This window comes from Ranitomeya variabilis, chromosome 4, assembly GCF_051348905.1.
Source record: "Ranitomeya variabilis isolate aRanVar5 chromosome 4, aRanVar5.hap1, whole genome shotgun sequence".
In the NCBI taxonomy this organism is placed as follows: Eukaryota; Metazoa; Chordata; class Amphibia; order Anura; family Dendrobatidae; genus Ranitomeya; species Ranitomeya variabilis.
The window spans coordinates 599,408,133-599,431,659 of NC_135235.1; the positions used below are offsets into that span (position 1 = coordinate 599,408,133).

Sequence of the window (23,527 nt, forward strand, 5' to 3'; positions counted from 1 at the left end):
TCTTCTCTGTACAGGCAGTGCTCTATTAAACAGAGCTTCTCTTCTTTCTCTACAGGCAGTGCTCTATTACACTGAGCTCCTCTCATCTCTGTACAGGCAGTGCTCTATTACACTGAGCTCCTCTCTTCTCTGTACAGGCAGTGCTCTATTACACTGAGCTCCTCTCCTCTCTGTACAGGCAATGCTCTATTACACTGAGCTCCTCTCCTCTCTGTACAGGCAGTGCTCTATTACACTGAGCTCCTCTCTTCTCTGTACAGGCAGTGCTCTATTACACTGAGCTCCTCTCCTCTCTGTACAGGCAATGCTCTATTACACTGAGCTCCTCTCATCTCTGTACAGGCAGTGCTCTATTACACCGAGCTCCTCTCTTCTCTGTACAGGCAGTGCTCTATTACACCGAGCTCCTCTCTTCTCTGTACAGGCAGTGCTCTATTACACCGAGCTCCTCTCTTCTCTGTACAGGCAGTGCTCTATTACACCGAGCTCCTCTCTTCTCTGTACAGGCAGTGCTCTATTACACCGAGCTCCTCTCTTCTCTGTACAGGCAGTGCTCTATTACACCGAGCTCCTCTCTTCTCTGTACAGGCAGTGCTCTATTACACTGAGCTCCTCTCATCTCTGTACAGGCAGTGCTCTATTACACCGAGCTCCTCTGTTCTCTGTACAGGCAGTGCTCTATTACACTGAGCTCCTCTCATCTCTGTACAGGCAGTGCTCTATTACACCGAGCTCCTCTCTTTTCTGTACAGGCAGTGCTCTATTACACCGAGCTCCGCTCTTTTCTTTACAGGCAGTGCTCTATTACACCGAGCTCCTCTCTTCTCTGTACAGGCAGTGCTCTATTACACCGAGCTCCTCTCTTTTCTGTACAGGCAGTGCTCTATTACACTGAGCTCCTCTCTTCTCTGTACAGGCAGTGCTCTATTACACTGAGCTCCTCTCTTCTCTGTACAGGCAGTGCTCTATTACACCGAGCTCCTCTCTTCTCTGTACAGGCAGTGCTCTATTACACCGAGCTCCTCTCTTCTCTGTACAGGCAGTGCTCTATTACACCGAGCTCCTCTCTTCTCTGTACAGGCAGTGCTCTATTACACCGAGCTCCTCTCTTCTCTGTACAGGCAGTGCTCTATTACACCGAGCTCCTCTCTTTTCTGTACAGGCAGTGCTCTATTACACTGAGCTCCTCTCATCTCTGTACAGGCAGTGCTCTATTACACCGAGCTCCTCTCTTTTCTGTACAGGCAGTGCTCTATTACACTGAGCTCCTCTCATCTCTGTACAGGCAGTGCTCTATTACACCGAGCTCCTCTGTTCTCTGTACAGGCAGTGCTCTATTACACTGAGCTCCTCTCATCTCTGTACAGGCAGTGCTCTATTACACCGAGCTCCTCTCTTTTCTGTACAGGCAGTGCTCTATTACACCGAGCTCCGCTCTTTTCTTTACAGGCAGTGCTCTATTACACCGAGCTCCTCTCTTCTCTGTACAGGCAGTGCTCTATTACACCGAGCTCCTCTCTTCTCTGTACAGGCAGTGCTCTATTACACCGAGCTCCTCTCTTCTCTGTACAGGCAGTGCTCTATTACACTGAGCTCCGCTCTTTTCTTTACAGGCAGTGCTCTATTACACCGAGCTCCTCTCTTCTCTGTACAGGCAGTGCTCTATTACACCGAGCTCCTCTCATCTCTGTACAGGCAGTGCTCTATTACACCGAGCTCCTCTCTTCTCTGTACAGGCAGTGCTCTATTACACCGAGCTCCTCTCTTCTCTGTACAGGCAGTGCTCTATTACACCGAGCTCCTCTCTTCTCTGTACAGGCAGTGCTCTATTACACCGAGCTCCTCTCTTCTCTGTACAGGCAGTGCTCTATTACACCGAGCTCCTCTCTTCTCTGTACAGGCAGTGCTCTATTACACCGAGCTCCTCTCTTCTCTGTACAGGCAGTGCTCTATTACACTGAGCTCCTCTCATCTCTGTACAGGCAGTGCTCTATTACACCGAGCTCCTCTGTTCTCTGTACAGGCAGTGCTCTATTACACTGAGCTCCTCTCATCTCTGTACAGGCAGTGCTCTATTACACCGAGCTCCTCTCTTTTCTGTACAGGCAGTGCTCTATTACACCGAGCTCCGCTCTTTTCTTTACAGGCAGTGCTCTATTACACCGAGCTCCTCTCTTCTCTGTACAGGCAGTGCTCTATTACACCGAGCTCCTCTCTTCTCTGTACAGGCAGTGCTCTATTACACCGAGCTCCTCTCTTCTCTGTACAGGCAGTGCTCTATTACACTGAGCTCCGCTCTTTTCTTTACAGGCAGTGCTCTATTACACCGAGCTCCTCTCTTCTCTGTACAGGCAGTGCTCTATTACACCGAGCTCCTCTCATCTCTGTACAGGCAGTGCTCTATTACACCGAGCTCCTCTCTTCTCTGTACAGGCAGTGCTCTATTACACCGAGCTCCTCTCTTCTCTGTACAGGCAGTGCTCTATTACACCGAGCTCCTCTCTTCTCTGTACAGGCAGTGCTCTATTACACCGAGCTCCTCTCTTCTCTGTACAGGCAGTGCTCTATTACACCGAGCTCCTCTCTTCTCTGTACAGGCAGTGCTCTATTACACCGAGCTCCTCTCTTCTCTGTACAGGCAGTGCTCTATTACACTGAGCTCCTCTCATCTCTGTACAGGCAGTGCTCTATTACACTGAGCTCCTCTCATCTCTGTACAGGCAGTGCTCTATTACACTGAGCTCCTCTCATCTCTGTACAGGCAGTGCTCTATTACACTGAGCTCCTCTCTTTTCTGTACAGGCAGTGCTCTATTACACCGAGCTCCTCTCTTTTCTGTACAGGCAGTGCTCTATTACACCGAGCTCCTCTCTCTTCTGTACAGGCAGTGCTCTATTACACCGAGCTCCTCTCTTTTCTGTACAGGCAGTGCTCTATTACACCGAGCTCCTCTCTTCTCTGTACAGGCAGTGCTCTATTACACTGAGCTCCTCTCTTTTCTGTATAGGCAGTGCTCTATTACACTGAGCTCCTCTCTTCTCTGTACAGGCAGTGCTCCATTACACTGAGCTCCTCTCATCTCTGTACAGACAGTGCTCTATTACACTGAGCTCCTCTCTTCTCTGTACAGGCAGTGCTCTATTACACTGAGCTCCTCTCTTTTCTTTACAGGCAGTGCTCTATTACACCGAGCTCCTCTCTTCTCTGTACAGGCAGTGCTCTATTACACTGAGCTCCTCTCTTTTCTGTATAGGCAGTGCTCTATTACACCGAGCTCCTCTCATCTCTGTACAGGCAGTGCTCTATTACACCGAGCTCCTCTCTTTTCTGTACAGGCAGTGCTCTATTACACTGAGCTCCTCTCTTTTCTTTACAGGCAGTGCTCTATTACACTGTGCTCCTCTCATCTCTGTACAGGCAGTGCTCTATTACACTGAGCTCCTCTCTTCTCTGTACAGGCAGTGCTCTATTACACTGAGCTCCTCTCTTTTCTTTACAGGCAGTGCTCTATTACACTGAGCGCCTATCTTCTCTGTACAGGCAGTGCTCTATTAAACAGAGCTTCTCTTCTTTCTCTACAGGCAGTGCTCTATTACACTGAGCTCCTCTCATCTCTGTACAGGCAGTGCTCTATTACACTGAGCTCCTCTCTTCTCTGTACAGGCAGTGCTCTATTACACTGAGCTCCTCTCATCTCTGTACAGGCAGTGCTCTATTACACTGAGCTCCTCTCTTCTCTGTACAGGCAGTGCTCTATTACACTGAGCTCCTCTCCTCTCTGTACAGGCAATGCTCTATTACACTGAGCTCCTCTCTTCTCTGTACAGGCAGTGCTCTATTACACTGAGCTCCTCTCATCTCTGTACAGGCAGTGCTCTATTACACTGAGCTCCTCTCTTTTCTTTACAGGCAGTGCTCTATTACACCGAGCTCCTCTCATCTCTGTACAGGCAGTGCTCTATTACACCGAGCTCCTCTCTTTTCTGTACAGGCAGTGCTCTATTACACTGAGCTCCTCTCTTTTCTTTACAGGCAGTGCTCTATTACACTGTGCTCCTCTCATCTCTGTACAGGCAGTGCTCTATTACACTGAGCTCCTCTCTTCTCTGTACAGGCAGTGCTCTATTACACTGAGCTCCTCTCTTTTCTTTACAGGCAGTGCTCTATTACACTGAGCGCCTATCTTCTCTGTACAGGCAGTGCTCTATTAAACAGAGCTTCTCTTCTTTCTCTACAGGCAGTGCTCTATTACACTGAGCTCCTCTCATCTCTGTACAGGCAGTGCTCTATTACACTGAGCTCCTCTCATCTCTGTACAGGCAGTGCTCTATTACACTGAGCTCCTCTCTTCTCTGTACAGGCAGTGCTCTATTACACTGAGCTCCTCTCCTCTCTGTACAGGCAATGCTCTATTACACTGAGCTCCTCTCTTCTCTGTACAGGCAGTGCTCTATTACACTGAGCTCCTCTCTTTTCTTTACAGGCAGTGCTCTATTACACCGAGCTCCTCTCATCTCTGTACAGGCAGTGCTCTATTACACCGAGCTCCTCTCTTTTCTGTACAGGCAGTGCTCTATTACACTGAGCTCCTCTCCTCTCTGTACAGGCAATGCTCTATTACACTGAGCTCCTCTCTTCTCTGTACAGGCAGTGCTCTATTACACTGAGCTCCTCTCTTCTCTGTACAGGCAGTGCTCTATTACACTGAGCTCCTCTCATCTCTGTACAGGCAGTGCTCTATTACACTGAGCTCCTCTCTTCTCTGTACAGGCAGTGCTCTATTACACTGAGCTCCTCTCTTCTCTGTACAGGCAGTGCTCTATTACACTGAGCTCCTCTCTTTTCTTTACAGGCAGTGCTCTATTACACTGAGCTCCTCTCTTCTCTGTACAGGCAGTGCTCCATTACACTGAGCTCCTCTCATCTCTGTACAGACAGTGCTCTATTACACTGAGCTCCTCTCTTCTCTGTACAGGCAGTGCTCTTACACTGAGCTCCTCTCTTTTCTTTACAGGCAGTGCTCTATTACACTGAGCTCCTCTCTTCTCTGTACAGGCAGTGCTCTATTACACTGAGCTCCTCTCTTCTCTGTACAGGCAGTGCTCTATTACACTGAGCTCCTCTCTTCTCTGTACAGGCAGTGCTCTTACACTGAGCTCCTCTCTTCTCTGTACAGGCAGTGCTCTATTACACTGAGCTCCTCTCTTCTCTGTACAGGCAGTGCTCTATTACACCGAGCTCCTCTCTTCTCTGTACAGGCAGTGCTCTATTACACTGAGCTCCTCTCATCTCTGTACAGGCAGTGCTCTATTACACTGAGCTCCTCTCTTCTCTGTACAGGCAGTGCTCTTACACTGAGCTCCTCTCTTCTCTGTACAGGCAGTGCTCTATTACACTGAGCTCCTCTCTTCTCTGTACAGGCAGTGCTCTATTACACCGAGCTCCTCTCTTCTCTGTACAGGCAGTGCTCTATTACACTGAGCTCCTCTCATCTCTGTACAGGCAGTGCTCTATTACACTGAGCTCCTCTCTTCTCTGTACAGGCAGTGCTCTATTACACTGAGCTCCTCTCTTTTCTTTACAGGCAGTGCTCTATTACACTGAGCTCCTCTCTTCTCTGTACAGGCAGTGCTCTATTACACTGAGCTCCTCTCTTCTCTGTACAGGCAGTGCTCTATTACACTGAGCTCCTCTCTTCTCTGTACAGGCAGTGCTCTATTAAACAGAGCTTCTCTTCTTTCTCTACAGGCAGTGCTCTATTACACTGAGCTCCTCTCCAATAAGGATGTGAAAGTTCAGCGATCGGCGTGCTTGGCCCTGAAACATCTAAAAGTAAGTGCACCCCTGCCTGGAACACATCTAATGCTCTTCAACCCATTCAGGTTATAAATCTGTATAGGAATTTTTTTCATTAGCAGCTTCATATTGTATTGAGAAGTTACTGCAAATACAAGCAGGCCACCATTATGACGTAGCGTAGAGACAGGGTGATGGTTACGCCGGTGTCCTTTTTGTAATAGGACCTGGGTGGGCCTCTCTGGGAAAGATTGGTGGGCTCCGGCACAGGTAGGCGTAGTTGTGGATGTCAGGGCCAGAAAGTTGGCTCCATGTTGTGTCTCTGGCTATGAAGCGCCCTTCCATTGTCCGTTCTCATCTTAGACTGTCCTGTAATACGTCACATTTACATTAAATGGTTTTATGCAACAAGTGTCAGCATTGTACAATGAGAAATTCTGCCTCTTTCTAGTAACAGCAGTGAGGGGCCAACATGCAAGGTATGATCTCTGCTTGCTGTCAGCAAATACGATATGTTATGTGTCCAGACTTATACATTGGAAACAGAACAGAGATTTGTACTGCTGATGTCTTTATTCACGGAGCATTGTATAGTCATGATACCACTGTAACAAAGCCCCAGCTCTGAGAAATATTACGATGTAAAGTGTTACTGGTAGCAGAGATCTTACATCTTCACAAATTGAAACAAGTTTCATTATACGATGCTAGTGATTGATTTACAGAAAAGCCTGTATCCACGTGGATACGAGTAACCGGCGTCTTCTCCTAACAGGGCACCGCCAGCATTGACCAGATCGCAGGACTGTGCCAGTCAGAGGTGGAGGATGTGAGGATCACAGCCAGAGACACCATTGTGTCGTTCGGTGAGTATAGAGACAGTTCTGTATAGATCCACCTATACGCCACGAATACGGGGTAGGGCGGGTTTAACGACCGTGTGCTGTAATTATGCAGAACGGACAGGACGCTCGCACAGGGGGTACTGCACACCATGACTCCTTTTTGGTGGATTTAGTAACCAGGTGTCAAATATTTTACAGAGGATTTTCTCTCTTAGGTCAGAAAGGTCGACACACGTTTGGAAAGACGGACAAGATCTGCAGGGAGCTCCAGGAAACGCTGACGCTGGACGGCGAGATCGAGATCACCGTATTCTGAGATGTGAAACGACGACGCGTATCGGCAGCCAGGGTTCACATACCAAAGAGTCCCGATCCTTACTGATTCCATGGCTCCGGCCTGGCATAGGCACAACATCAATGACCAAAATGTCATATCCTCCTCGCTCAGTGTTCATTAGAGGAGAGACCCTCTAAGGGGGTCCCGCCACCATTCTGTGACCCGTCAGAATAACTCCTAACATAGCCAAGAGGCGATGGATCCTGTGTATAATACAGACGGCATGGGCGGTTGTAAAGCACTGATTTGGGTCTAAGGGTTAAAGCAATGTACATAAATCTGTATATTAATTCTTAATACATTCTGTTTTGTATATTAACTTGAGTTCACAAATATGCAATAAAATAGGTTTAATAGAACCCGAGTCCCTGCGATCAGCATCCATGGGGAGAGGGGCATAGGGGAAAGCAAAATGGCACTAAATAAACCACAAAGTTGAGGATCAAAAACAATGTGTGCAATATCAGGTTTCACCACAAGGTGGCAGCACAGCCTCTAAGAAAGTCATTGATGGAGATGAAAATACATAAACATTTAACCCCGATTCTGCCAGCACAGAGAAGATGGTGCTAAAAAAGGATAAAGATGGCAGACGAAGACAGAACAGATATAATAAACCACATAAACATTCAGAATGCAGCTTTGGACGTGTCAGAGTATAAGACACAACAAAGTAAAAGAAAAAAAAAAAAAAAAAAAAGTGCGATTATAGATCTCTGAAACATGATGTGTGACAGATTTTGGGATCAGAATTCTGCTTCACTTGAGATTTAGTTGTTTTTGGCACAAAACATTGGCCGAGAAGCGACATAAGAAAGAAGTGTCCAACCTGCCTAGTAAGGTGACAACTTTGGCACAGTTTCTGCCCTCATCTAAGGGCTAATTCACACAACGCGCTGATGGTAAAAAATTGACCGTAACCAAACTGCAGACAATTTGATGAAGAACTGATGAAACGCGGATAGTTTTTGCAATATGAAAAAAAAACCACCTATCCCTGACGTCTGAATGAGGGGCGTTAGGCGAAGCGCACATTTCCATTTGTTTGATTCTAGGGGGGAACTACTGATTGTTGTACAGTCCGGTTGGGTTTTGCGTACATTTTTAGAACAGGAGAAATCATTCTACACGATGAATTTTATCTTCTGTTCTAAAAACTGAAAACTAAACTCAGATGGATCCCATAATAATCAGTGGGGTCCCCTGGAAGAAAGACTGTGCAAATGGAAACGTGAACGTTGGGGTCGTTCATTCCAGAGGGTCCTCCACCGATTACTATGGGGTCCATCAGGGTTCAGTTCTGCATGCTGCACTTCTTGCATTCTAAAATCCTAAAAAATAAACAAAAACAGGGGGACCCTGTAATGAGCAGTAGGGTCCCTCCATTTCGGTTTGTTCTAGAAAAAAAGGAAATGTGATTGTAGCCTGAAATTAGGAGAGTGATTATAAGTCCCCAGTGATGGCAGGTCTACATGGAAGCGGAAAAGGTGCGACTTTGATAAAACAATCTACAGTTACAGACACAAATATTCGTAGCATTTTCCCTACTGTATATCCAGATCAGCCTTCATATAACTGTACCCGTAGAATAGCCGCTACTTATTATACAGACGGTCAGGGGCACCACGGTACAAGGGGGGACACCGTGGCATATTTTCAGCTTCTGCACACACAGCCAATAGTCTCGATATCATATTGCACCCTGCTCTATATACACTGCACGGATATGCTGGAATTTGTAGTTCATCCAGACATCGAAGACCACTGCTATAAATGGAAGATGGACCCACCACCAGCCCTACAGACAGGCATGCAGGAGGCTGGATTAATCATCGCTTAGTGAGCACCCCCTACTGGGAAATGCAGGAAGATAAAAAGAGCTATATTACAGAAGCTGAAGACCATAGTAATCTTTCCGCCACACTATACAGCAGATTGGCTGTTATAATGTAACTGTAGGCCGCTAATCTGGACCCGGGTGTTCACTTCACAGTGGCTGTGCCCCTGTATTGACAAAAGGAGCAGTCACACCAGACCAGTTCTATCGAACTGCTATATTAGGGCTTTTATGCAACGTCTTTTTAAGCCATTTTTGTGCTGAATACGTTGCAAAAAAAAAAAAACGCAGAAATAAATATTATATACAAAATGTGCTTTTATGCCAAAATTACTTTCTGTACATATATCCAACTTTGCAGCTTTTTAGGGTCTTTCCTTGTTGAGTATAGGATATCTGCGGAGACACCATCACGTGTTTCTCAACGCAAGCAGTGAATAGCCAGGCCTTTCCCCGGGAAGGAACAACCACGGGAAGGGCAGCATCCAATACAGGAAAACCACCTATGCCAAGCATGGTATCCATCCACAGACAGCTGTTTCGGGGTGTTTGCCCCTCATCAGTGTGGAGTAGGAATCTGGCTATTAGGAGCAGTGCCTAGTAAAAGGCTGTAAAGGCACAGATGATTGGCCTCGGGGAGACCAAAACATCCAACACTGCGGAGACACCATCACGTGTTTCTCAACGCAGTGATCCAGAACACTGCCCCCATCCCTTATGGGAAATATGCAAATGCATGTAGGATATCTGCGGAGACACCATCACTGATGAGGCGCCACATCGAATCACTGTCTGCAAATTGAGCAATTCTGATTTGGCTTTTATCCTGTCATGTGACAAGGCTTGTTAGAGGGTCGATGTTGACTTTTAGGATAGATACTTCCAGTAGGTGGAACTACATTTCTAGTCCTCTTCCCTATCTGAAGAGGCAATTTGCCACTTTTCTAACACCTTCACGACCTATGACATATAGGAACGTCATAGGATGTGTCCCTCCAATTCCATGCAAGCTCCGGCGCTGAGCCCGCATGTTTTCCAGCTGACTTCATCAGCTGACATGTGCCCCTAACAGCCGCAGATGGAATCACAATCCACCAGCAGTTAAGTGCTGCTGCTGTCAATCTCAGACGGCGGCATTTAACATGGCTGCGCCGGAAGCGCGTCACTAATTCTGATGGGTTGGAATGTCAACCTGGGGTCTGCAGGAGACTCCTGTGGTTGTCATTGCTAATCAGCTATGAGCGCCGCCCTGTGGCCGGCACTCTCAGCAAATGATCAATTCTGCTACACATAGCAGGGCTAGGTCCAGGAATCTTCTCTAATGATGTGACCAACTACCTGTGGGGAAACCATTGGCCACCATTAAACTTGCCACACCATGCAGAGCTGACCCAGCTATAGAGGCACCAGCCAACTATCCACAAACATCGGGACGACGACTAGACTTGCGCCAAACCAGAGAGGCGGTGACAGCTCTCATCATAAGGGGCACATTCACTATTAAATCTCTGGCAGCGCCACTTTACACCCACCCCTTCTTCCAGCATTTGCAGCAGCCCTACTAAATGACATTGGCCCTTGCACTGTCGGACAGTTCCATCGATGATATGCTCGTCTAAACGAGCCCTTGATCAGATTGATCTAGATGGGCCGAAATCACGACCAGGAGCAAAAACACTGCGTCCGATCAGCCATAAACCACACGGGGGGCTCGGACAGATGGAAGGGGGGGATATAACTTTATTGAATCAGCACATAAATCCATAACACATTCGAGTGTCACAAGTGCATTTCTGTATTGCGTTCGGTCTAAACAGTATTGTAAAGTTCACTAAACATCAACCCCCCCATCTCCTCCCCTTCCAAATGGTGTTGGTTCCACAACCCAACACGTTGCACTGTGTATAAATGTAAAAGGCAAGAAAAAAAAGAAGCTTATACAGATGGATGACACAACAGCCATATAGCGGACCGACACAGACCTTCGGTGGTGACAAGTGAAGCCCCCGTGCACACGGCTCAGTCCCAGCAAAGTGGTTTATTACTCCCCGAGCACCGATGGTGAGATCTAAGAACAGTCATGACCCGAAAGTCGGCTCTGCCGGCGTAGAGACATTCTTTATGGTCAGCCGGTGAAACGCGCGGGAGAGCGCGGGGCTAAAGAGACGGACTAGCACTCTGGTTCTGAGGCACCGTACGGTTGAAATGCTGGTATATCTATCGTGCTGTAAGGGAACATGTGCATCAGTCAGGACTAGAGTGTGACCAATGCAAGTCCAACGTGATACACAATGGGGCAAAAAAAAAATAATAATTTTTTGGACTACCCTGAGCAGAAACCGAAATAAAAACAAAAAACAAAGCTGCTTCTCCTACAAAAAAAATAACAAAAAAAAACAAAACGAAACATGGCAAAGACATTGAAGCTTTTTGTAACAGATACATTGAGGATACGTGTCAGGCACAGCCCACAACAATATAACAAAAAAAGAAAGAAGACAATCTATACAATGTCTCAGCTCCCCCCCCCCCCCCCACCCCCAGATAGTCAAAATTCCTATTAATACAAATGACACCTTCCTCTCCGAAAGAAAATAAAAAAAGTACATTCCTCCGATTTGGTGTTCTTTTCAGGTTGCAGGGGAGGGGAGGGCGGCTTTTTGAGGAACGTTCTTTATAAAGAAATCAACTGGTTCCGTACACACAAAAAAAAATGACAAGCTGTATCCAAATTGCTTGTGATTCCGGGAAACTGGTGCAGAAGGAAATGAAATAAGTACTCCTTAAAAAAGAAAAAAAAAAAAAACACGGGCAAGGAAAAAGAATAAAAAAGAAAAAAAACCTGGCCAAAAAGAAACAACAATGTGTTGTCATGAATTTATTTCAAAAAGAAAAAAAAATATAATATATATATAGAGATATATTTGGCATTATCTGTGTTTACTCCTGAATCGATGTAGAAATGCCCTGAGATGTGAGGAATCTCTCCGTGGGGCGTCGGGGCTCGGAGACACCATTAGTGCATTGCGACTGCTGTAAAAGCTTCGCTCAGCTCCTCGTCCTCCTCATTTGGCTCCAAATACGTCTCGCTTGCTCCTGGGTGATGAAGTTGGATGCGGCCCGGGCCGAGCGTTCGTTAATGGTACCACACCCTGTAGCACAGGATCGCCCCCACGGTCAGCACTGTGAAGACGCACACGTTTATTGCCCACGACTTCCATTCCTGGCTGCCGCTTCTGTCGTCTGTGTTGTCCGGTTTGGTCGTCTCGTCAGGGTTGGATGAAGAAGGGATCGGGTCACCCAAGTTTCTCCTTCTTAGCTCAGTGCTGTGACAAAGGCTGTAAGAGACGGATGAGAAGAAAAATATGAGTAAAAGGATAAAATGAGCAAACTCTGACCAGGGTGACACAGTCGGTATTGCCAGTCATGTTTGCTTGGCGCAACTCTAGATGGACACGGTTTCAGCCATAGTAGCAGCGCAGTCCGGCTGTCGCAGTGGCCGAAACCTCGCTAACCTGTGGTCAATACCTGTAACAGGTACCCTGTGGTAAAAACCTCCTGAGACCCATCCATTCACTGTGAGGGTTCCTGACCCTTTAAGACAATCCACAGTTAAGACATAGAAAACTGCACTGCACTTTTCTGATTTGGCTCATTGATTCAATCTCCAGTGCAGTTCGGGAGATTGGGAGCCAAAAATTCACCTTAAAAGGTTGTCACATTGTGTCTGTTACCCACTTATTGCAGAGTCACCTACCTATCTGCTGGGGGCTGAGAGCCCAGGTGAGCTCTGCCATCGGGAATGCTCTCCTCCACCACGCTCACTGCTCGTTTTATAACCTCTTCCACAACCTGCTGGCAGAACAACTCTTGTTGGTCATGCATCCGTCCATTCAGGGTCTCAGAGGTGCGCTTGGGGGGTCTGGGTGGAGGTGGGGTGTGCTCTGGAGGAGGGTCCATGTCTTCATTAGACAATTCTTTCCATTGTTCCTGCAGCAGAAATAGAAGCCATTACTAATAGGAATGATACAAAATCAGCAACCATTTACATAACACCCCACTATACATAGGTATGGAAACAAAAAGACAGCAGTTGCTGAGGTCATGAGTTACATCCTGTATTATACCCCAGAGCTGCACTCGCTATTCTGCTGGTGCAGTCACTGTGTACATACATTACATTACTTATCCTGTACTGATCCTGAGTTACATCCTGTATTATACTCCAGAGCTGCACTCACTATTCTGCTGGTGGAGTCACTGTGTACACACATTACATTACTTATCCTGTACTGATCCTGAGTTACATCCTGCATTATACTCCAGAGCTGCACTCACTATTCTGCTGGTGCAGTCACTGTGTACATACATTACATTACTTATCCTGTACTGATCCTGAGTTACATCCTGTATTATACTCCAGAGCTGCACTCACTATTCTGCTGGTGCAGTCACTGTGTACATACATTACATTACTGATCCTGAGTTACATCCTGTATTATACTCCAGAGCTGCACTCACTATTCTGCTGGTGGAGTCACTGTGTACACACATTACATTACTTATCCTGTACTGATCCTGAGTTACATCCTGTATTATACCCCAGAGCTGCACTCACTATTCTGCTGGTGCAGTCACTGTACATACATTACATTACTTATCCTGTACTGATCCTGAGTTACATCCCGTATTATACCGCAGAGCTGCACTCACTATTCTGCTACTAGTTTCAAAATAGTCCGTAAGCTTGGGGGTTGAGCACTTAAAATACAAGGAGAGGAGTTGTTGCATTTCATTATTTAGAGGAATGTTTCTGTGTGAAGATGCCACTTTCTAGATTGTGGGGATGCCAAATTAAGTGAAGATTACGATCAAGCAGCAACCGAAGGGTTACTCCAGCTCTGCTCACTTCTGCTTCAGAGAGGAAAGCGGTGCTGATGACATCACATTTACCGATGCCTGCCACGTGTGTAATCAGTGGGTATCGTTCTAATATAATACCTGATGATCACACACGTCCGGGTGGGCCGGCCAACTTGCCTCCCACAACATAAGGGAGCAGAGCTGGAATAACCCGGTAAAAGGTGTGCAGGGTGCCATGATCTCCATGCCACAGAGAATAAATGGCGTAGCGTGCACACTGACACTATGTGCACATGGAGAATGTGCCTCTTTTTGGTGATGCAGTAAAGGCGAAGACAGACTGCCGTATTTCTCGTGAAAGAATCGCATTGCATTGCACAGACTGGCCGGCACCTCTCCTGACCCGAGCAAGACAGCGTGATGGATTACTATGCAGCTGACAAGCTCAGGTCAGGGGAGCCGACAGCCAGTACAAGGTTTACCATGCGATTCTCCACGAGAAATACGGCAGTGTGTCTCTGTCCTAAGGAGAAGTAACCGTGTATTTAGGGGATGTGATATTACATCTATACAGAAGTGTGCCATAAACAGCCCCTCAATTATTCACAGCGACGCCTCACCTGCACAGACGAGTCCCCCATGATGAACTTGGCCCCCTCGATCACCGCCAGATAGGAGAACCGCAGCTGATCAGCAGTCTGGATGAGACCCATCCTGTACTTTCTCATTTCCAGTAAGACCTGTTTAATGTCCACCGATGACGGATCTTTCCTCTTATCCATCTACGGGTTAAGAAAAAGAGAAGTCAGATAGTTTGGGGTTTGTCCCCCCAGCAGCCGTTATATATTATATTATGCCATGATTGGTGCCACGGATCCCAGAGCAGAAATAAGAGGGGTCATCCATTACCAATCACGGATTAGAAATCCCTGGGAAATTATCTGCTTATACTCGGACTCCTCGTCTCCCCCCAACATGTTCTATTTGGTTTGCGTTTTTACTCACCAGCAGCAAACAGGTGTCCGCCAGACAGAAGGTGCCCGAGCGTCCGATGCCAGCGCTGCAGTGCACCACAATGGGCCCGTGCTCAGGGTTCAGGGATCCTGACTCTCGCACTTTAAACAAGAAGTTGAGGAATGAGGCTGGAGACTCTGGGACCCCGAAGTCTGGCCACGTGGTGTAATGAAAGTGCAGGATCTCCCTGGTCTCCTGTGTCTGCAAAACAAAAAAAAGTTTGGTGGTTAAGCGGCATGGGCCAGGAGTCCAGAGGGTGAGTCTCAAAACTAGCAGAGACAGCAGAGGGCAACCAATCAGATCACAGCTGTCAGAAAAGCAGATGCCTGATTGGCAGCAATTAAGCAATCTGCACCAAGGGTTCTACATAAGGAAATGTGGACAAACCCTTTAAATGCACAAGTTGGTGGACAGCTCCTGCATACATAATACGGGGTGGTTTTGCAAGCTCTGACCTGGTCCACTCAGGTGGGGGGGGGGGGGAAGGGATGTTAGGAAACAACTGGATCATCATCATTTTTGGTCTTTATTCCGCTTTCCACAAAACTACGAATACAGTAGCGTTCAAAAACCTGAGTTAATCACAATCTGTATGCTATTTTTTATTTCCAGCATTGGGAACATTGCACACCATTTTCTAGTTCAAAACAAGAGAAATGTATAGAATGTTTAACTCCTTTACAGAAAATGACAAAAAGTGAGCATTGACTTGTTCTAAAAATCAGCAGTGTCTGCATTTGTCTTTACAAACTCCCTATGTACTATATTTTGAGGATTTAGCATTCCTGTGACTCACTAACCTAATATTTGGTTGTATACCCGCAGTTTCTTAGAACTGCTCCACATCTAAGTTGCATAGAGTCAACCAACTTCTGGTACCTGTCACCTGTTATTCCAGCCCAGGATACTGTGCGTACACCCTACAATTTTTTGGCATTTGTTGCCTTTGCCTCAGAAATGGCATTTTTAATGTCACCCCATTAGTATTCGGATTAAGGTCCGGGGATTGGGCTGGTCACTCACTCCATAACCTCAATTTTGTTGAACTGGAACCAAGATTTTGCTCGCTTGAGCCTTTAGAGTCATTGTCTTGTTGAAACACCCATTTACAGGCCATATCCTTCAAGTATTTAAATATATGCAAACTGGTCCATGATCCCTGGTATGTGGTAAATAGGTCCAGCACCATAGTCCAGCCCAGACGTCACCGCTCTGCTGTTCAGAATCCCAGAGTGTCTATCAGCCATATCATCCTTCTTCTCCTCTCGCTTCCTCAAACTCAATGTGGACTAATCCGAACTCATCATCTTTCTCCATCTCATAGATCTTCCTTACCTGACCTATCTATTGCAATCATCACACTTTCCCCCGTACCAGAAGTCCGCTGCCTCGGAATAACCCTCAACTCTGCCCTGTCCTTCAAACAGCACATCCAAGCTCTTTCCACCTCCTGTTGCCTCCAGCTCAAAAATATCTCCAGAATCTGTCCTTTCCTCATCCGTCAATCTACTAAAATTCTTGTGCATGCCCTCATCATCTCCCGCCTTGACTACTGCAACATCCTTTTTTGCGGCCTCCCTGCTAACACCCTTGCACCTCTCCAATCCGTCCATAACTCTGCTGCCCGACTAATTCATCTCTCTCGCTTCTCCCATCTGCAAATCTCTTCACTGGCTCCCATTCCCTCAGCGTATCCAGTTCAAATTACTTATACTGACCTACAAAGCCATCCATAACCTGTCTCCTCCATATATCTCTGAACTAATCTTCCCTCACGTAATCTCCGGTCCTCCCAAGACCTCCTTCTCTCCTCCACACTTATCCGCTCCTCACCCAACCGCCTCCAAGACTTCTCCCGAATATCCCCCGTCCTCTGGAATTCTTTGCCCCAACACATCCGACTATCAACCACATTCGGATCCTTCAGACGGAACCTGAAAACCCACCTCTTCAGGAAAGCCTACAGCCTGCACTGACCCCGCTGCCTCCTCACCACTACTGAAGCTATCGCCTCACCAACACCGGAGCTCCTGCAACCCTCAACCTATTGTCTCCTTCCCCACCATCCTGTAGAATGTAAGCCCGCAAGGGCAGGGTCCTCGCCCCTCTGTATCAGTCTGTCATTGTTAGTTTGTTTACTATAAGTGATATCTGTAATTTGTATGTAACCCCTTCTCATGTACAGCACCATAGAATCAATGGTGCTATATAAATAATAATAATAGTAAGAGAATCATGCCCATATCATGATGCTTCACTGTCTTCAGAGTACTGTGGCTCGAATGCAGAATTTGGGAGCCGTCTGATGAACTGTCTGCTGCCCTTGGAATGTTTCTCTTTAGGCCAGTTTGGCAAATTGAATCTGCTTCAGTACATGTGTGTTTTTTTTTTAACAGTGGACTATATGGGGACATCTTGCTAAGAGATGAGCTTCACACAGGCGTCTTCTAACTGCCACAGTATTCACAGGTAACCCGAGACTGTCTTTGATCATCCTGGAGCTGATCATTGGCTGAGCCTTTACCATTCTGACTATTCTTCCGTCCATTGGAATGGTAGTCTTCTGTTTTCTTCCAAGTCTCTTGGTCTGTCTTTCCATTTTATAGCATTGGAGACCATTTTAGCAGAACACCCTTATCATTGTCTGCACTTCTTTATACGTTTCACCCTCTCCAATCAACTTTTTATAAAAGTACGCTGTTCTTCTGAACAATTTCTTGAATGACCCATACTTCTCAGGATTTCAACGAGAAATGCATATATACCAAGTCCTGGCTTCACCCTTAAATAAGGGCCACCTAATTCAGACCTATTTCTTCATGGAATGATTGACCTCACTAATGAACTCCACACTGCTATTATTATGAACACAGCCCTTCTCAATTAATTATTCTAATACACAGACTCAAAAACATGCAGATCATGAATGCGGAGTCTGATGGTTTTCTTAGAATCTACTGCACCAACTGGCAAATTGGTAACATAATTTTGTACCAAAAACACTGATTAATCTGGTCAGTCATATTGGACTGATAATATTTTAAACACTAGTGTAGAAAAAACCCTGGAAAGCCATGCCACCCCCGCTGGCAGGTACCTGTGCCCCCTACTTACACCGAGGTTCTCCAGCTGCAGCACTCGGATTGTGTAATAGGATTTGATGTCTTCAGAAAGCAGGGTTAATTTCAAGTTTGTGTCGTCAAATAACATAGGGCTGTCCTCCTTCTTCGGCCAGTACTGTGCACACTTTATCTACAGGGGAGAAAGGAAAAAAAAAAAAAAAAAAAAAAAAAAAAAGAATAAAGACCCGCGCAGATCAGATGAAGACCTGGCTTATCCCACTGGTAAACTACTCATACAGCTTATTCGGTGCCTGGATGGAACAAAAATACATTCGGAAAATGTTGGCTAGACGTTATGATTTAGGCGAGACCAGAAGTCCATCAAATGTGAATGGGGCCCTATAGACCCTGCCTTACAGATGTTGGGGGGTGAGGGGAGAGAGAATTGGGCATGATGAATCTATACGCCCTTTTCTCCAGGCTGATAAGCTGTTGGAGGTATTTTTCGGCAGCTAACCCCCCTCTCCCCATTGACGTCAGATGCACTTCTGGTCCACCTGAGTGTGCACGTGTATAAGGGAGGGGGTCTTTAGAAATTGTGTTCAAATGAGGACTGTACAGTGTATGGCCCCTTATTAAGGGAGCTGTCACCGCCACTCCGGTTTGGTTTACCGTAGTCCCGATGATTGTGGATAGTTGGCTGGTGGCTCTATAGCGGGGGGCAGCTCTGCATGGTGTGGCAGGTGTAAAGGTGGCCATATTGGTTGTCATCTAGTTTCCCCACAGATAGATGGTCACGTCATTAAAGAAGATTCCTGGACTTCTATTCTCCAGGATTCCCCCTTTGTTAGGACTGGACGGGTGTAATCCGTACAGGGGAGAGCAATATCTACAGTCTGTCTTTATCGCCATGGACTGCAGCCATCATACCCTCACTGGTGGTCACTGTGCCCCTGTAACTCCTCTCCATTTACCAGGATTTAGGCCCAGTCTTGGTATTAGAGTGGGGCTGAGCTGCACCTAGAGACACAAAGTGTAGTGACGCTCACCGATCCCTTCTCGATGACTCGGTTCAGCATGACAACCCCGCTGCTCTTCTGCTCCCAAACCATCTCCCAGAAGTGTCCGCATGTGTTGGGTAACGGTCCCTAAAAAAGACAAGCAGGCGTTAATATTCTGCATGGAGCACACACTCCCAGCACTGAAGATGGGGCAGAACCAGTGACCTGTATGGGAGCGACCATCATGCAGTGCACCCATCACGCCCGTTATGGCCCATGCAGAGGACAGGGCTCCCACCATTCTTCTCCACCATCGCACAATGAGAGCAGTGGACGAGAAGCAGGTAGAGGGCCGCGGGCAGATCTCACCTGAGTCAGGATGTAGCTCCTCTGTGCCTCCTCCATCTTGATTAGACTGGAATTAATATAATCATTGTCTTCTCGGTGCAGCTTTATCCGGCTGTGGTCAACTGCAAGAGAAATCCGGAAGTCAGAATATGTCTGCAATCTCACCAATGGCGTCCTGCTGGGCAAATGCGGCCCCTCGGGCGCCGAATAAAGGGAGCTTAGTTCTATGAGAAACATATCTAACTCTGCTTAGATACCTTGCAGAATGTAAGACATCTTTGAATCAAAGTCGGCTGAATATCTGCAAATATCAAAATACAAACACGTTGCAAAGTGGGATACGGAGTCAAACATCTTGGCCACATTTTCATAGTTAGATACAGTCGCCAATGTATCAGACACAAGAAGTTGGAAGAGACAAGGACATCCTGGATACACTCAATGGTTAGATACAGACTATTTTTATGTGCGAGTAGGTTCAGATACCACCCTGCCGAAAGTATCTAAACACTGGCTGTATCTAACCAGGTGAACGATGTCTGACCAAGATGTCTGACTCTATACCTCAAGTACAACGTTAGATACTGTAACAGGTTTCCAAGCCATCAGTCAGATACAGAGGAGGCGCCACACGCGCCCCCGCACCAGAGGACACGAGCCCCCCGCACCAGAGGACACGCGCCCCCGCACCAGAGGAGGCAGCACAAGCGCCCCCGCACCAGAGGACACGCGCCCCCGCACCAGAGGAGGCAGCACACGCGCCCCCGCACCAGAGGACACACGCCCCCGCACCAGAGGACACGCGCCCCCGCACCAGAGGAGGCAGCACAAGAGCCCCCGCACCAGAGGACACGCGCCCCCGCACCAGAGGAGGCAGCACAAGAGCCCCCGCACCAGAGGACACGCGCCCCCGCACCAGAGGAGGCAGCACAAGAGCCCCCGCACCAGAGGCACACGCGCCCCCGCACCAGAGGAGGCAGCACAAGCGCCCCCGCACCAGAGGACACGCGACCCCGCACCAGAGGAGGCAGCACACGCGCCCCTGCACCAGAGGAGGCAGCACACGCGCCCCCGCACCAGAGGAGGCAGCACACGCGCCCCCGCACCAGAGGAGGCAGCACACGCGCCCCCGCACCAGAGGAGGCAGCACACGCGCCCCCGCACCAGAGGAGGCATCTCTTGCCAGCTTACTCGATAATTACTTATTATTGAGTCCGTATCCAACCATGGAAACGTATCTAAGATTGTTGACTAACAGTCAGATTCTGTATCCACTTCTGCAACTTGAAACAAAGTTGGATAACAAGATGACTTTCTGCAGAAAGCATTTAACGTCGATCATGTATTGAAGGCAGAGATTGCACTCTACATGAATTGTCTGAAAAAAAAAAAAATGTATCAGAGTAGGAAGTTTTGGGTTAGATACAGATTAGATACCTTCTGCAAACCAAGATTACATTAAAGCAAGAGGTAACAATACAAAAGGTGTATTTTCTGGAGCAGAATTTGTCAGCCGCCCTGTGGATTTGGAGTTTGCTCTACCACGGGTCGGCACAAGCTAAAAAACAGAGCAGGATCCACAGGAAATATTTTCACAGTGGCGCCAAAAGTCTGCGCTAAAAATTTCCAATGCACATTTAAAGGGGTTTCAATCCGCGGTGGAATCTGCACCAAAATAACGTCATCCGAACTTACTCCGAAGTCTTAGCATCTAACTCTGATACATGTATCCGATCAAGAATACTTAGATACAAGTTGCAGAACTAAAAACAAATGCAGTTTAATAAAGAGTCCGAGATCTGGGATACAGTCACACAATTAGATACAGAGCCTATAAATGTATCTAAGCCTTGGGCCTGTCCATCATATATGTATATTGCCGGGATTTGCAGAAGTTTTCAGTTTTTAATCGGAATTATTTTCATCGCTTGAAATAACTGAAGCCAGGAAATCTGCAGAATGTGGTTAATAACATTTCCACAGAAATCTCCACTGGTAAATGTCATCACAGCCGTCGTGTGAAGCAATAATTGGCCTGAGATAGCAGATCTGCTGCCCCTGGGGGCACGGAGGGATTCACAGGGGCAGAATTGTTACATTTATCAGCTTACAAAAAAACTCATTGTACCAGTGCAGCAGTGGGACTACAACTCCCAACAAGTCCAAACTGATAGAGATCATGCAACACAGATGAGTGCAGCGAGGACTCCGCGTTGTCGCCGGTAAATCTCACACTTGGGGCAGACACTAGTCGCCTCTTCAGGTCATAAAGAGCCAGAAAAACAGTCATGGAAAGATTCAGAAACGTCACCCCAGTAATGTCCTCACAGCTGAAGCTTTGTTACCCTGCTTCAGGGCAGGCGAGAATCATCCAGGACAGAAGAGGTGTATTGTCTACACTGATAACATGTAACGAGGGCTGCGGATGGTGTAGACAATGAAAAAGGTTTCCATTCAATGACTGCAAGCAGAGATGGAAACATGAAACTTTGCAAAACGTTTCTATAGTGTTATCTGTCATCTACAACCCTGCTGCCATGCCTATGAGGACACATCATCTTGATCGTTCCACAGTCACATGATGTGATGTCAGAGGAGGCACACGTGCGGGGTCACGTCAGAGGAGGCACACGTGCGGGGTCACGTCAGAGGAGGCACACGTGCGGGGTCACGTCAGAGGAGGCACACGTGCGGGGTCACGTCAGAGGAGGCACACGTGCGGGGTCACGTCAGAGGAGGCACACGTGCGGGGTCACGTCAGAGGAGGCACACGTGCGGGGTCACGTCAGAGGAGGCACACGTGCGGGGTCACGTCAGAGGAGGCACACGTGCGGGGTCACGTCAGAGGAGGCACACGTGCGGGGTCACGTCAGAGGAGGCACACGTGCGGGGTCACGTCAGAGGAGGCACACGTGCGGGGTCACGTCAGAGGAGGCACACGTGCGGGGTCACGTCAGAGGAGGCACACGTGCGGGGTCACGTCAGAGGAGGCACACGTGCGGGGTCACGTCAGAGGAGGCACACGTGCGGGGTCACGTCAGAGGAGGCACACGTGCGGGGTCACGTCAGAGGAGGCACACGTGCGGGGTCACGTCAGAGGAGGCACACTTGCAGCGTCACGTCAGAGGAGGCACACGTGCAGGGTCACGTCAGAGGAGGCACACGTGCGGGGTCACGTCAGAGGAGGCACACGTGCGGGGTCACGTCAGAGGAAGCACTCGTGCGGGGTCACGTCAGAGGAAGCACTCGTGCGGGGTCACGTCAGAGGAAGCACTCGTGCGGGGTCACGTCAGAGGAAGCACTCGTGCGGGGTCACGTCAGAGGAAGCACTCGTGCGGGGTCACGTCAGAGGAGGCACACGTGCGGTGTCACGTCAGAGGAGGCACACGTGCGGTGTCACGTCAGAGGAGGCACACGTGCGGGGTCACGTCAGAGGAGGCACACGTGCAGCGTCACGTCAGAGGAGGCACACGTGCGGGGTCACGTCAGAGGAGGCACACGTGCGGGGTCACGTCAGAGGAGGCACACGTGCGGTGTCACGTCAGAGGAGGCACACGTGCGGGGTCACGTCAGAGGAGGCACACGTGCGGGGTCACGTCAGAGGAAGCACACGTGCGGGGTCACGTCAGAGGAAGCACTCGTGCGGGGTCACGTCAGAGGAAGCACTCGTGCGGGGTCACGTCAGAGGAAGCACACGTGCGGGGTCACGTCAGAGGAGGCACACGTGCGGTGTCACGTCAGAGGAGGCACACGTGCGGGGTCACGTCAGAGGAGGCACACATGCAGCGTCACGTCAGAGGAAGCACTCGTGCGGGGTCACGTCAGAGGAGGCACACATGCGGGGTCACGTCAGAGGAGGCACACATGCGGGGTCACGTCAGAGGAGGCACACATGCAGGGTCACGTCAGAGGAGGCACACATGCAGGGTCACGTCAGAGGAGGCACACATGCAGGGTCACGTCAGAGGAGGCACACATGCAGGGTCATGTCAGAGGAGGCACACATGCAGGGTCATGTCAGAGGAGGCACACATGCAGGGTCACGTCAGAGGAGGCACACATGCAGGGTCACGTCAGAGGAGGCACACACGCAGGGTCATGTCAGAGGAGGCACACACGCAGGGTCATGTCAGAGGTGGCACACACGCAGGGTCATGTCAGAGGTGGCACACACGCAGGGTCATGTCAGAGGAGGCACACATGCTGGGTTCATTATATGGTCAGTGGGTGTTAATGGCGGACGCTAGGTGAACCCTGTGGAGCAGTGAGGAATGGAAGAAGCAGGGCTGCGATTCACCAGTAATACACCAGGACGGACGGTTGTCAGGACAAGGAAGGACTATGTCCGCACGGGATGTAAACTGAGCAACCGCTGAAAAATCTGCTTAAGTAACAGCAAATTCTTCATGGTTTCTGCTGCAAAT

General features: G+C 48.3%; 2 protein-coding genes across 5 annotated transcripts in view; one reads left to right on the forward strand and one right to left on the reverse strand.

Moving 5' to 3' along the window:
• The window catches only part of RIPOR3 (RIPOR family member 3), a 202,593-nt gene extending 194,698 nt beyond the window's left edge, over positions 1-7,895 (forward strand). For 2 of the 4 annotated variants that reach the window (XM_077253226.1, XM_077253229.1), the window contains exons 20-22: positions 5,749-5,832; positions 6,572-6,662; positions 6,857-7,895. In XM_077253226.1, the coding sequence (XP_077109341.1) occupies positions 5,749-5,832; positions 6,572-6,662; positions 6,857-6,957 (276 nt within the window). In that variant the 3' untranslated portion in view covers positions 6,958-7,895. The remainder of the gene's footprint in view (positions 1-5,748; positions 5,833-6,571; positions 6,663-6,856) is intronic. The other 2 variants (XM_077253227.1, XM_077253228.1) reach the window with 1 other exon arrangement.
• A 2,642-nt stretch (positions 7,896-10,537) lies between these two features.
• The window catches only part of PTPN1 (protein tyrosine phosphatase non-receptor type 1), a 50,280-nt gene continuing 37,290 nt past the window's right edge, over positions 10,538-23,527 (reverse strand). Inside the window, exons 3-9 of the mRNA XM_077253230.1 lie at positions 19,125-19,225; positions 18,804-18,902; positions 17,807-17,944; positions 14,684-14,893; positions 14,299-14,460; positions 12,573-12,805; positions 10,538-12,153 (exon numbers count right to left, since the gene is read on the reverse strand). Of these exons, the coding sequence (XP_077109345.1) occupies positions 11,952-12,153; positions 12,573-12,805; positions 14,299-14,460; positions 14,684-14,893; positions 17,807-17,944; positions 18,804-18,902; positions 19,125-19,225 (1,145 nt within the window). The 3' untranslated portion in view covers positions 10,538-11,951. The remainder of the gene's footprint in view (positions 12,154-12,572; positions 12,806-14,298; positions 14,461-14,683; positions 14,894-17,806; positions 17,945-18,803; positions 18,903-19,124; positions 19,226-23,527) is intronic.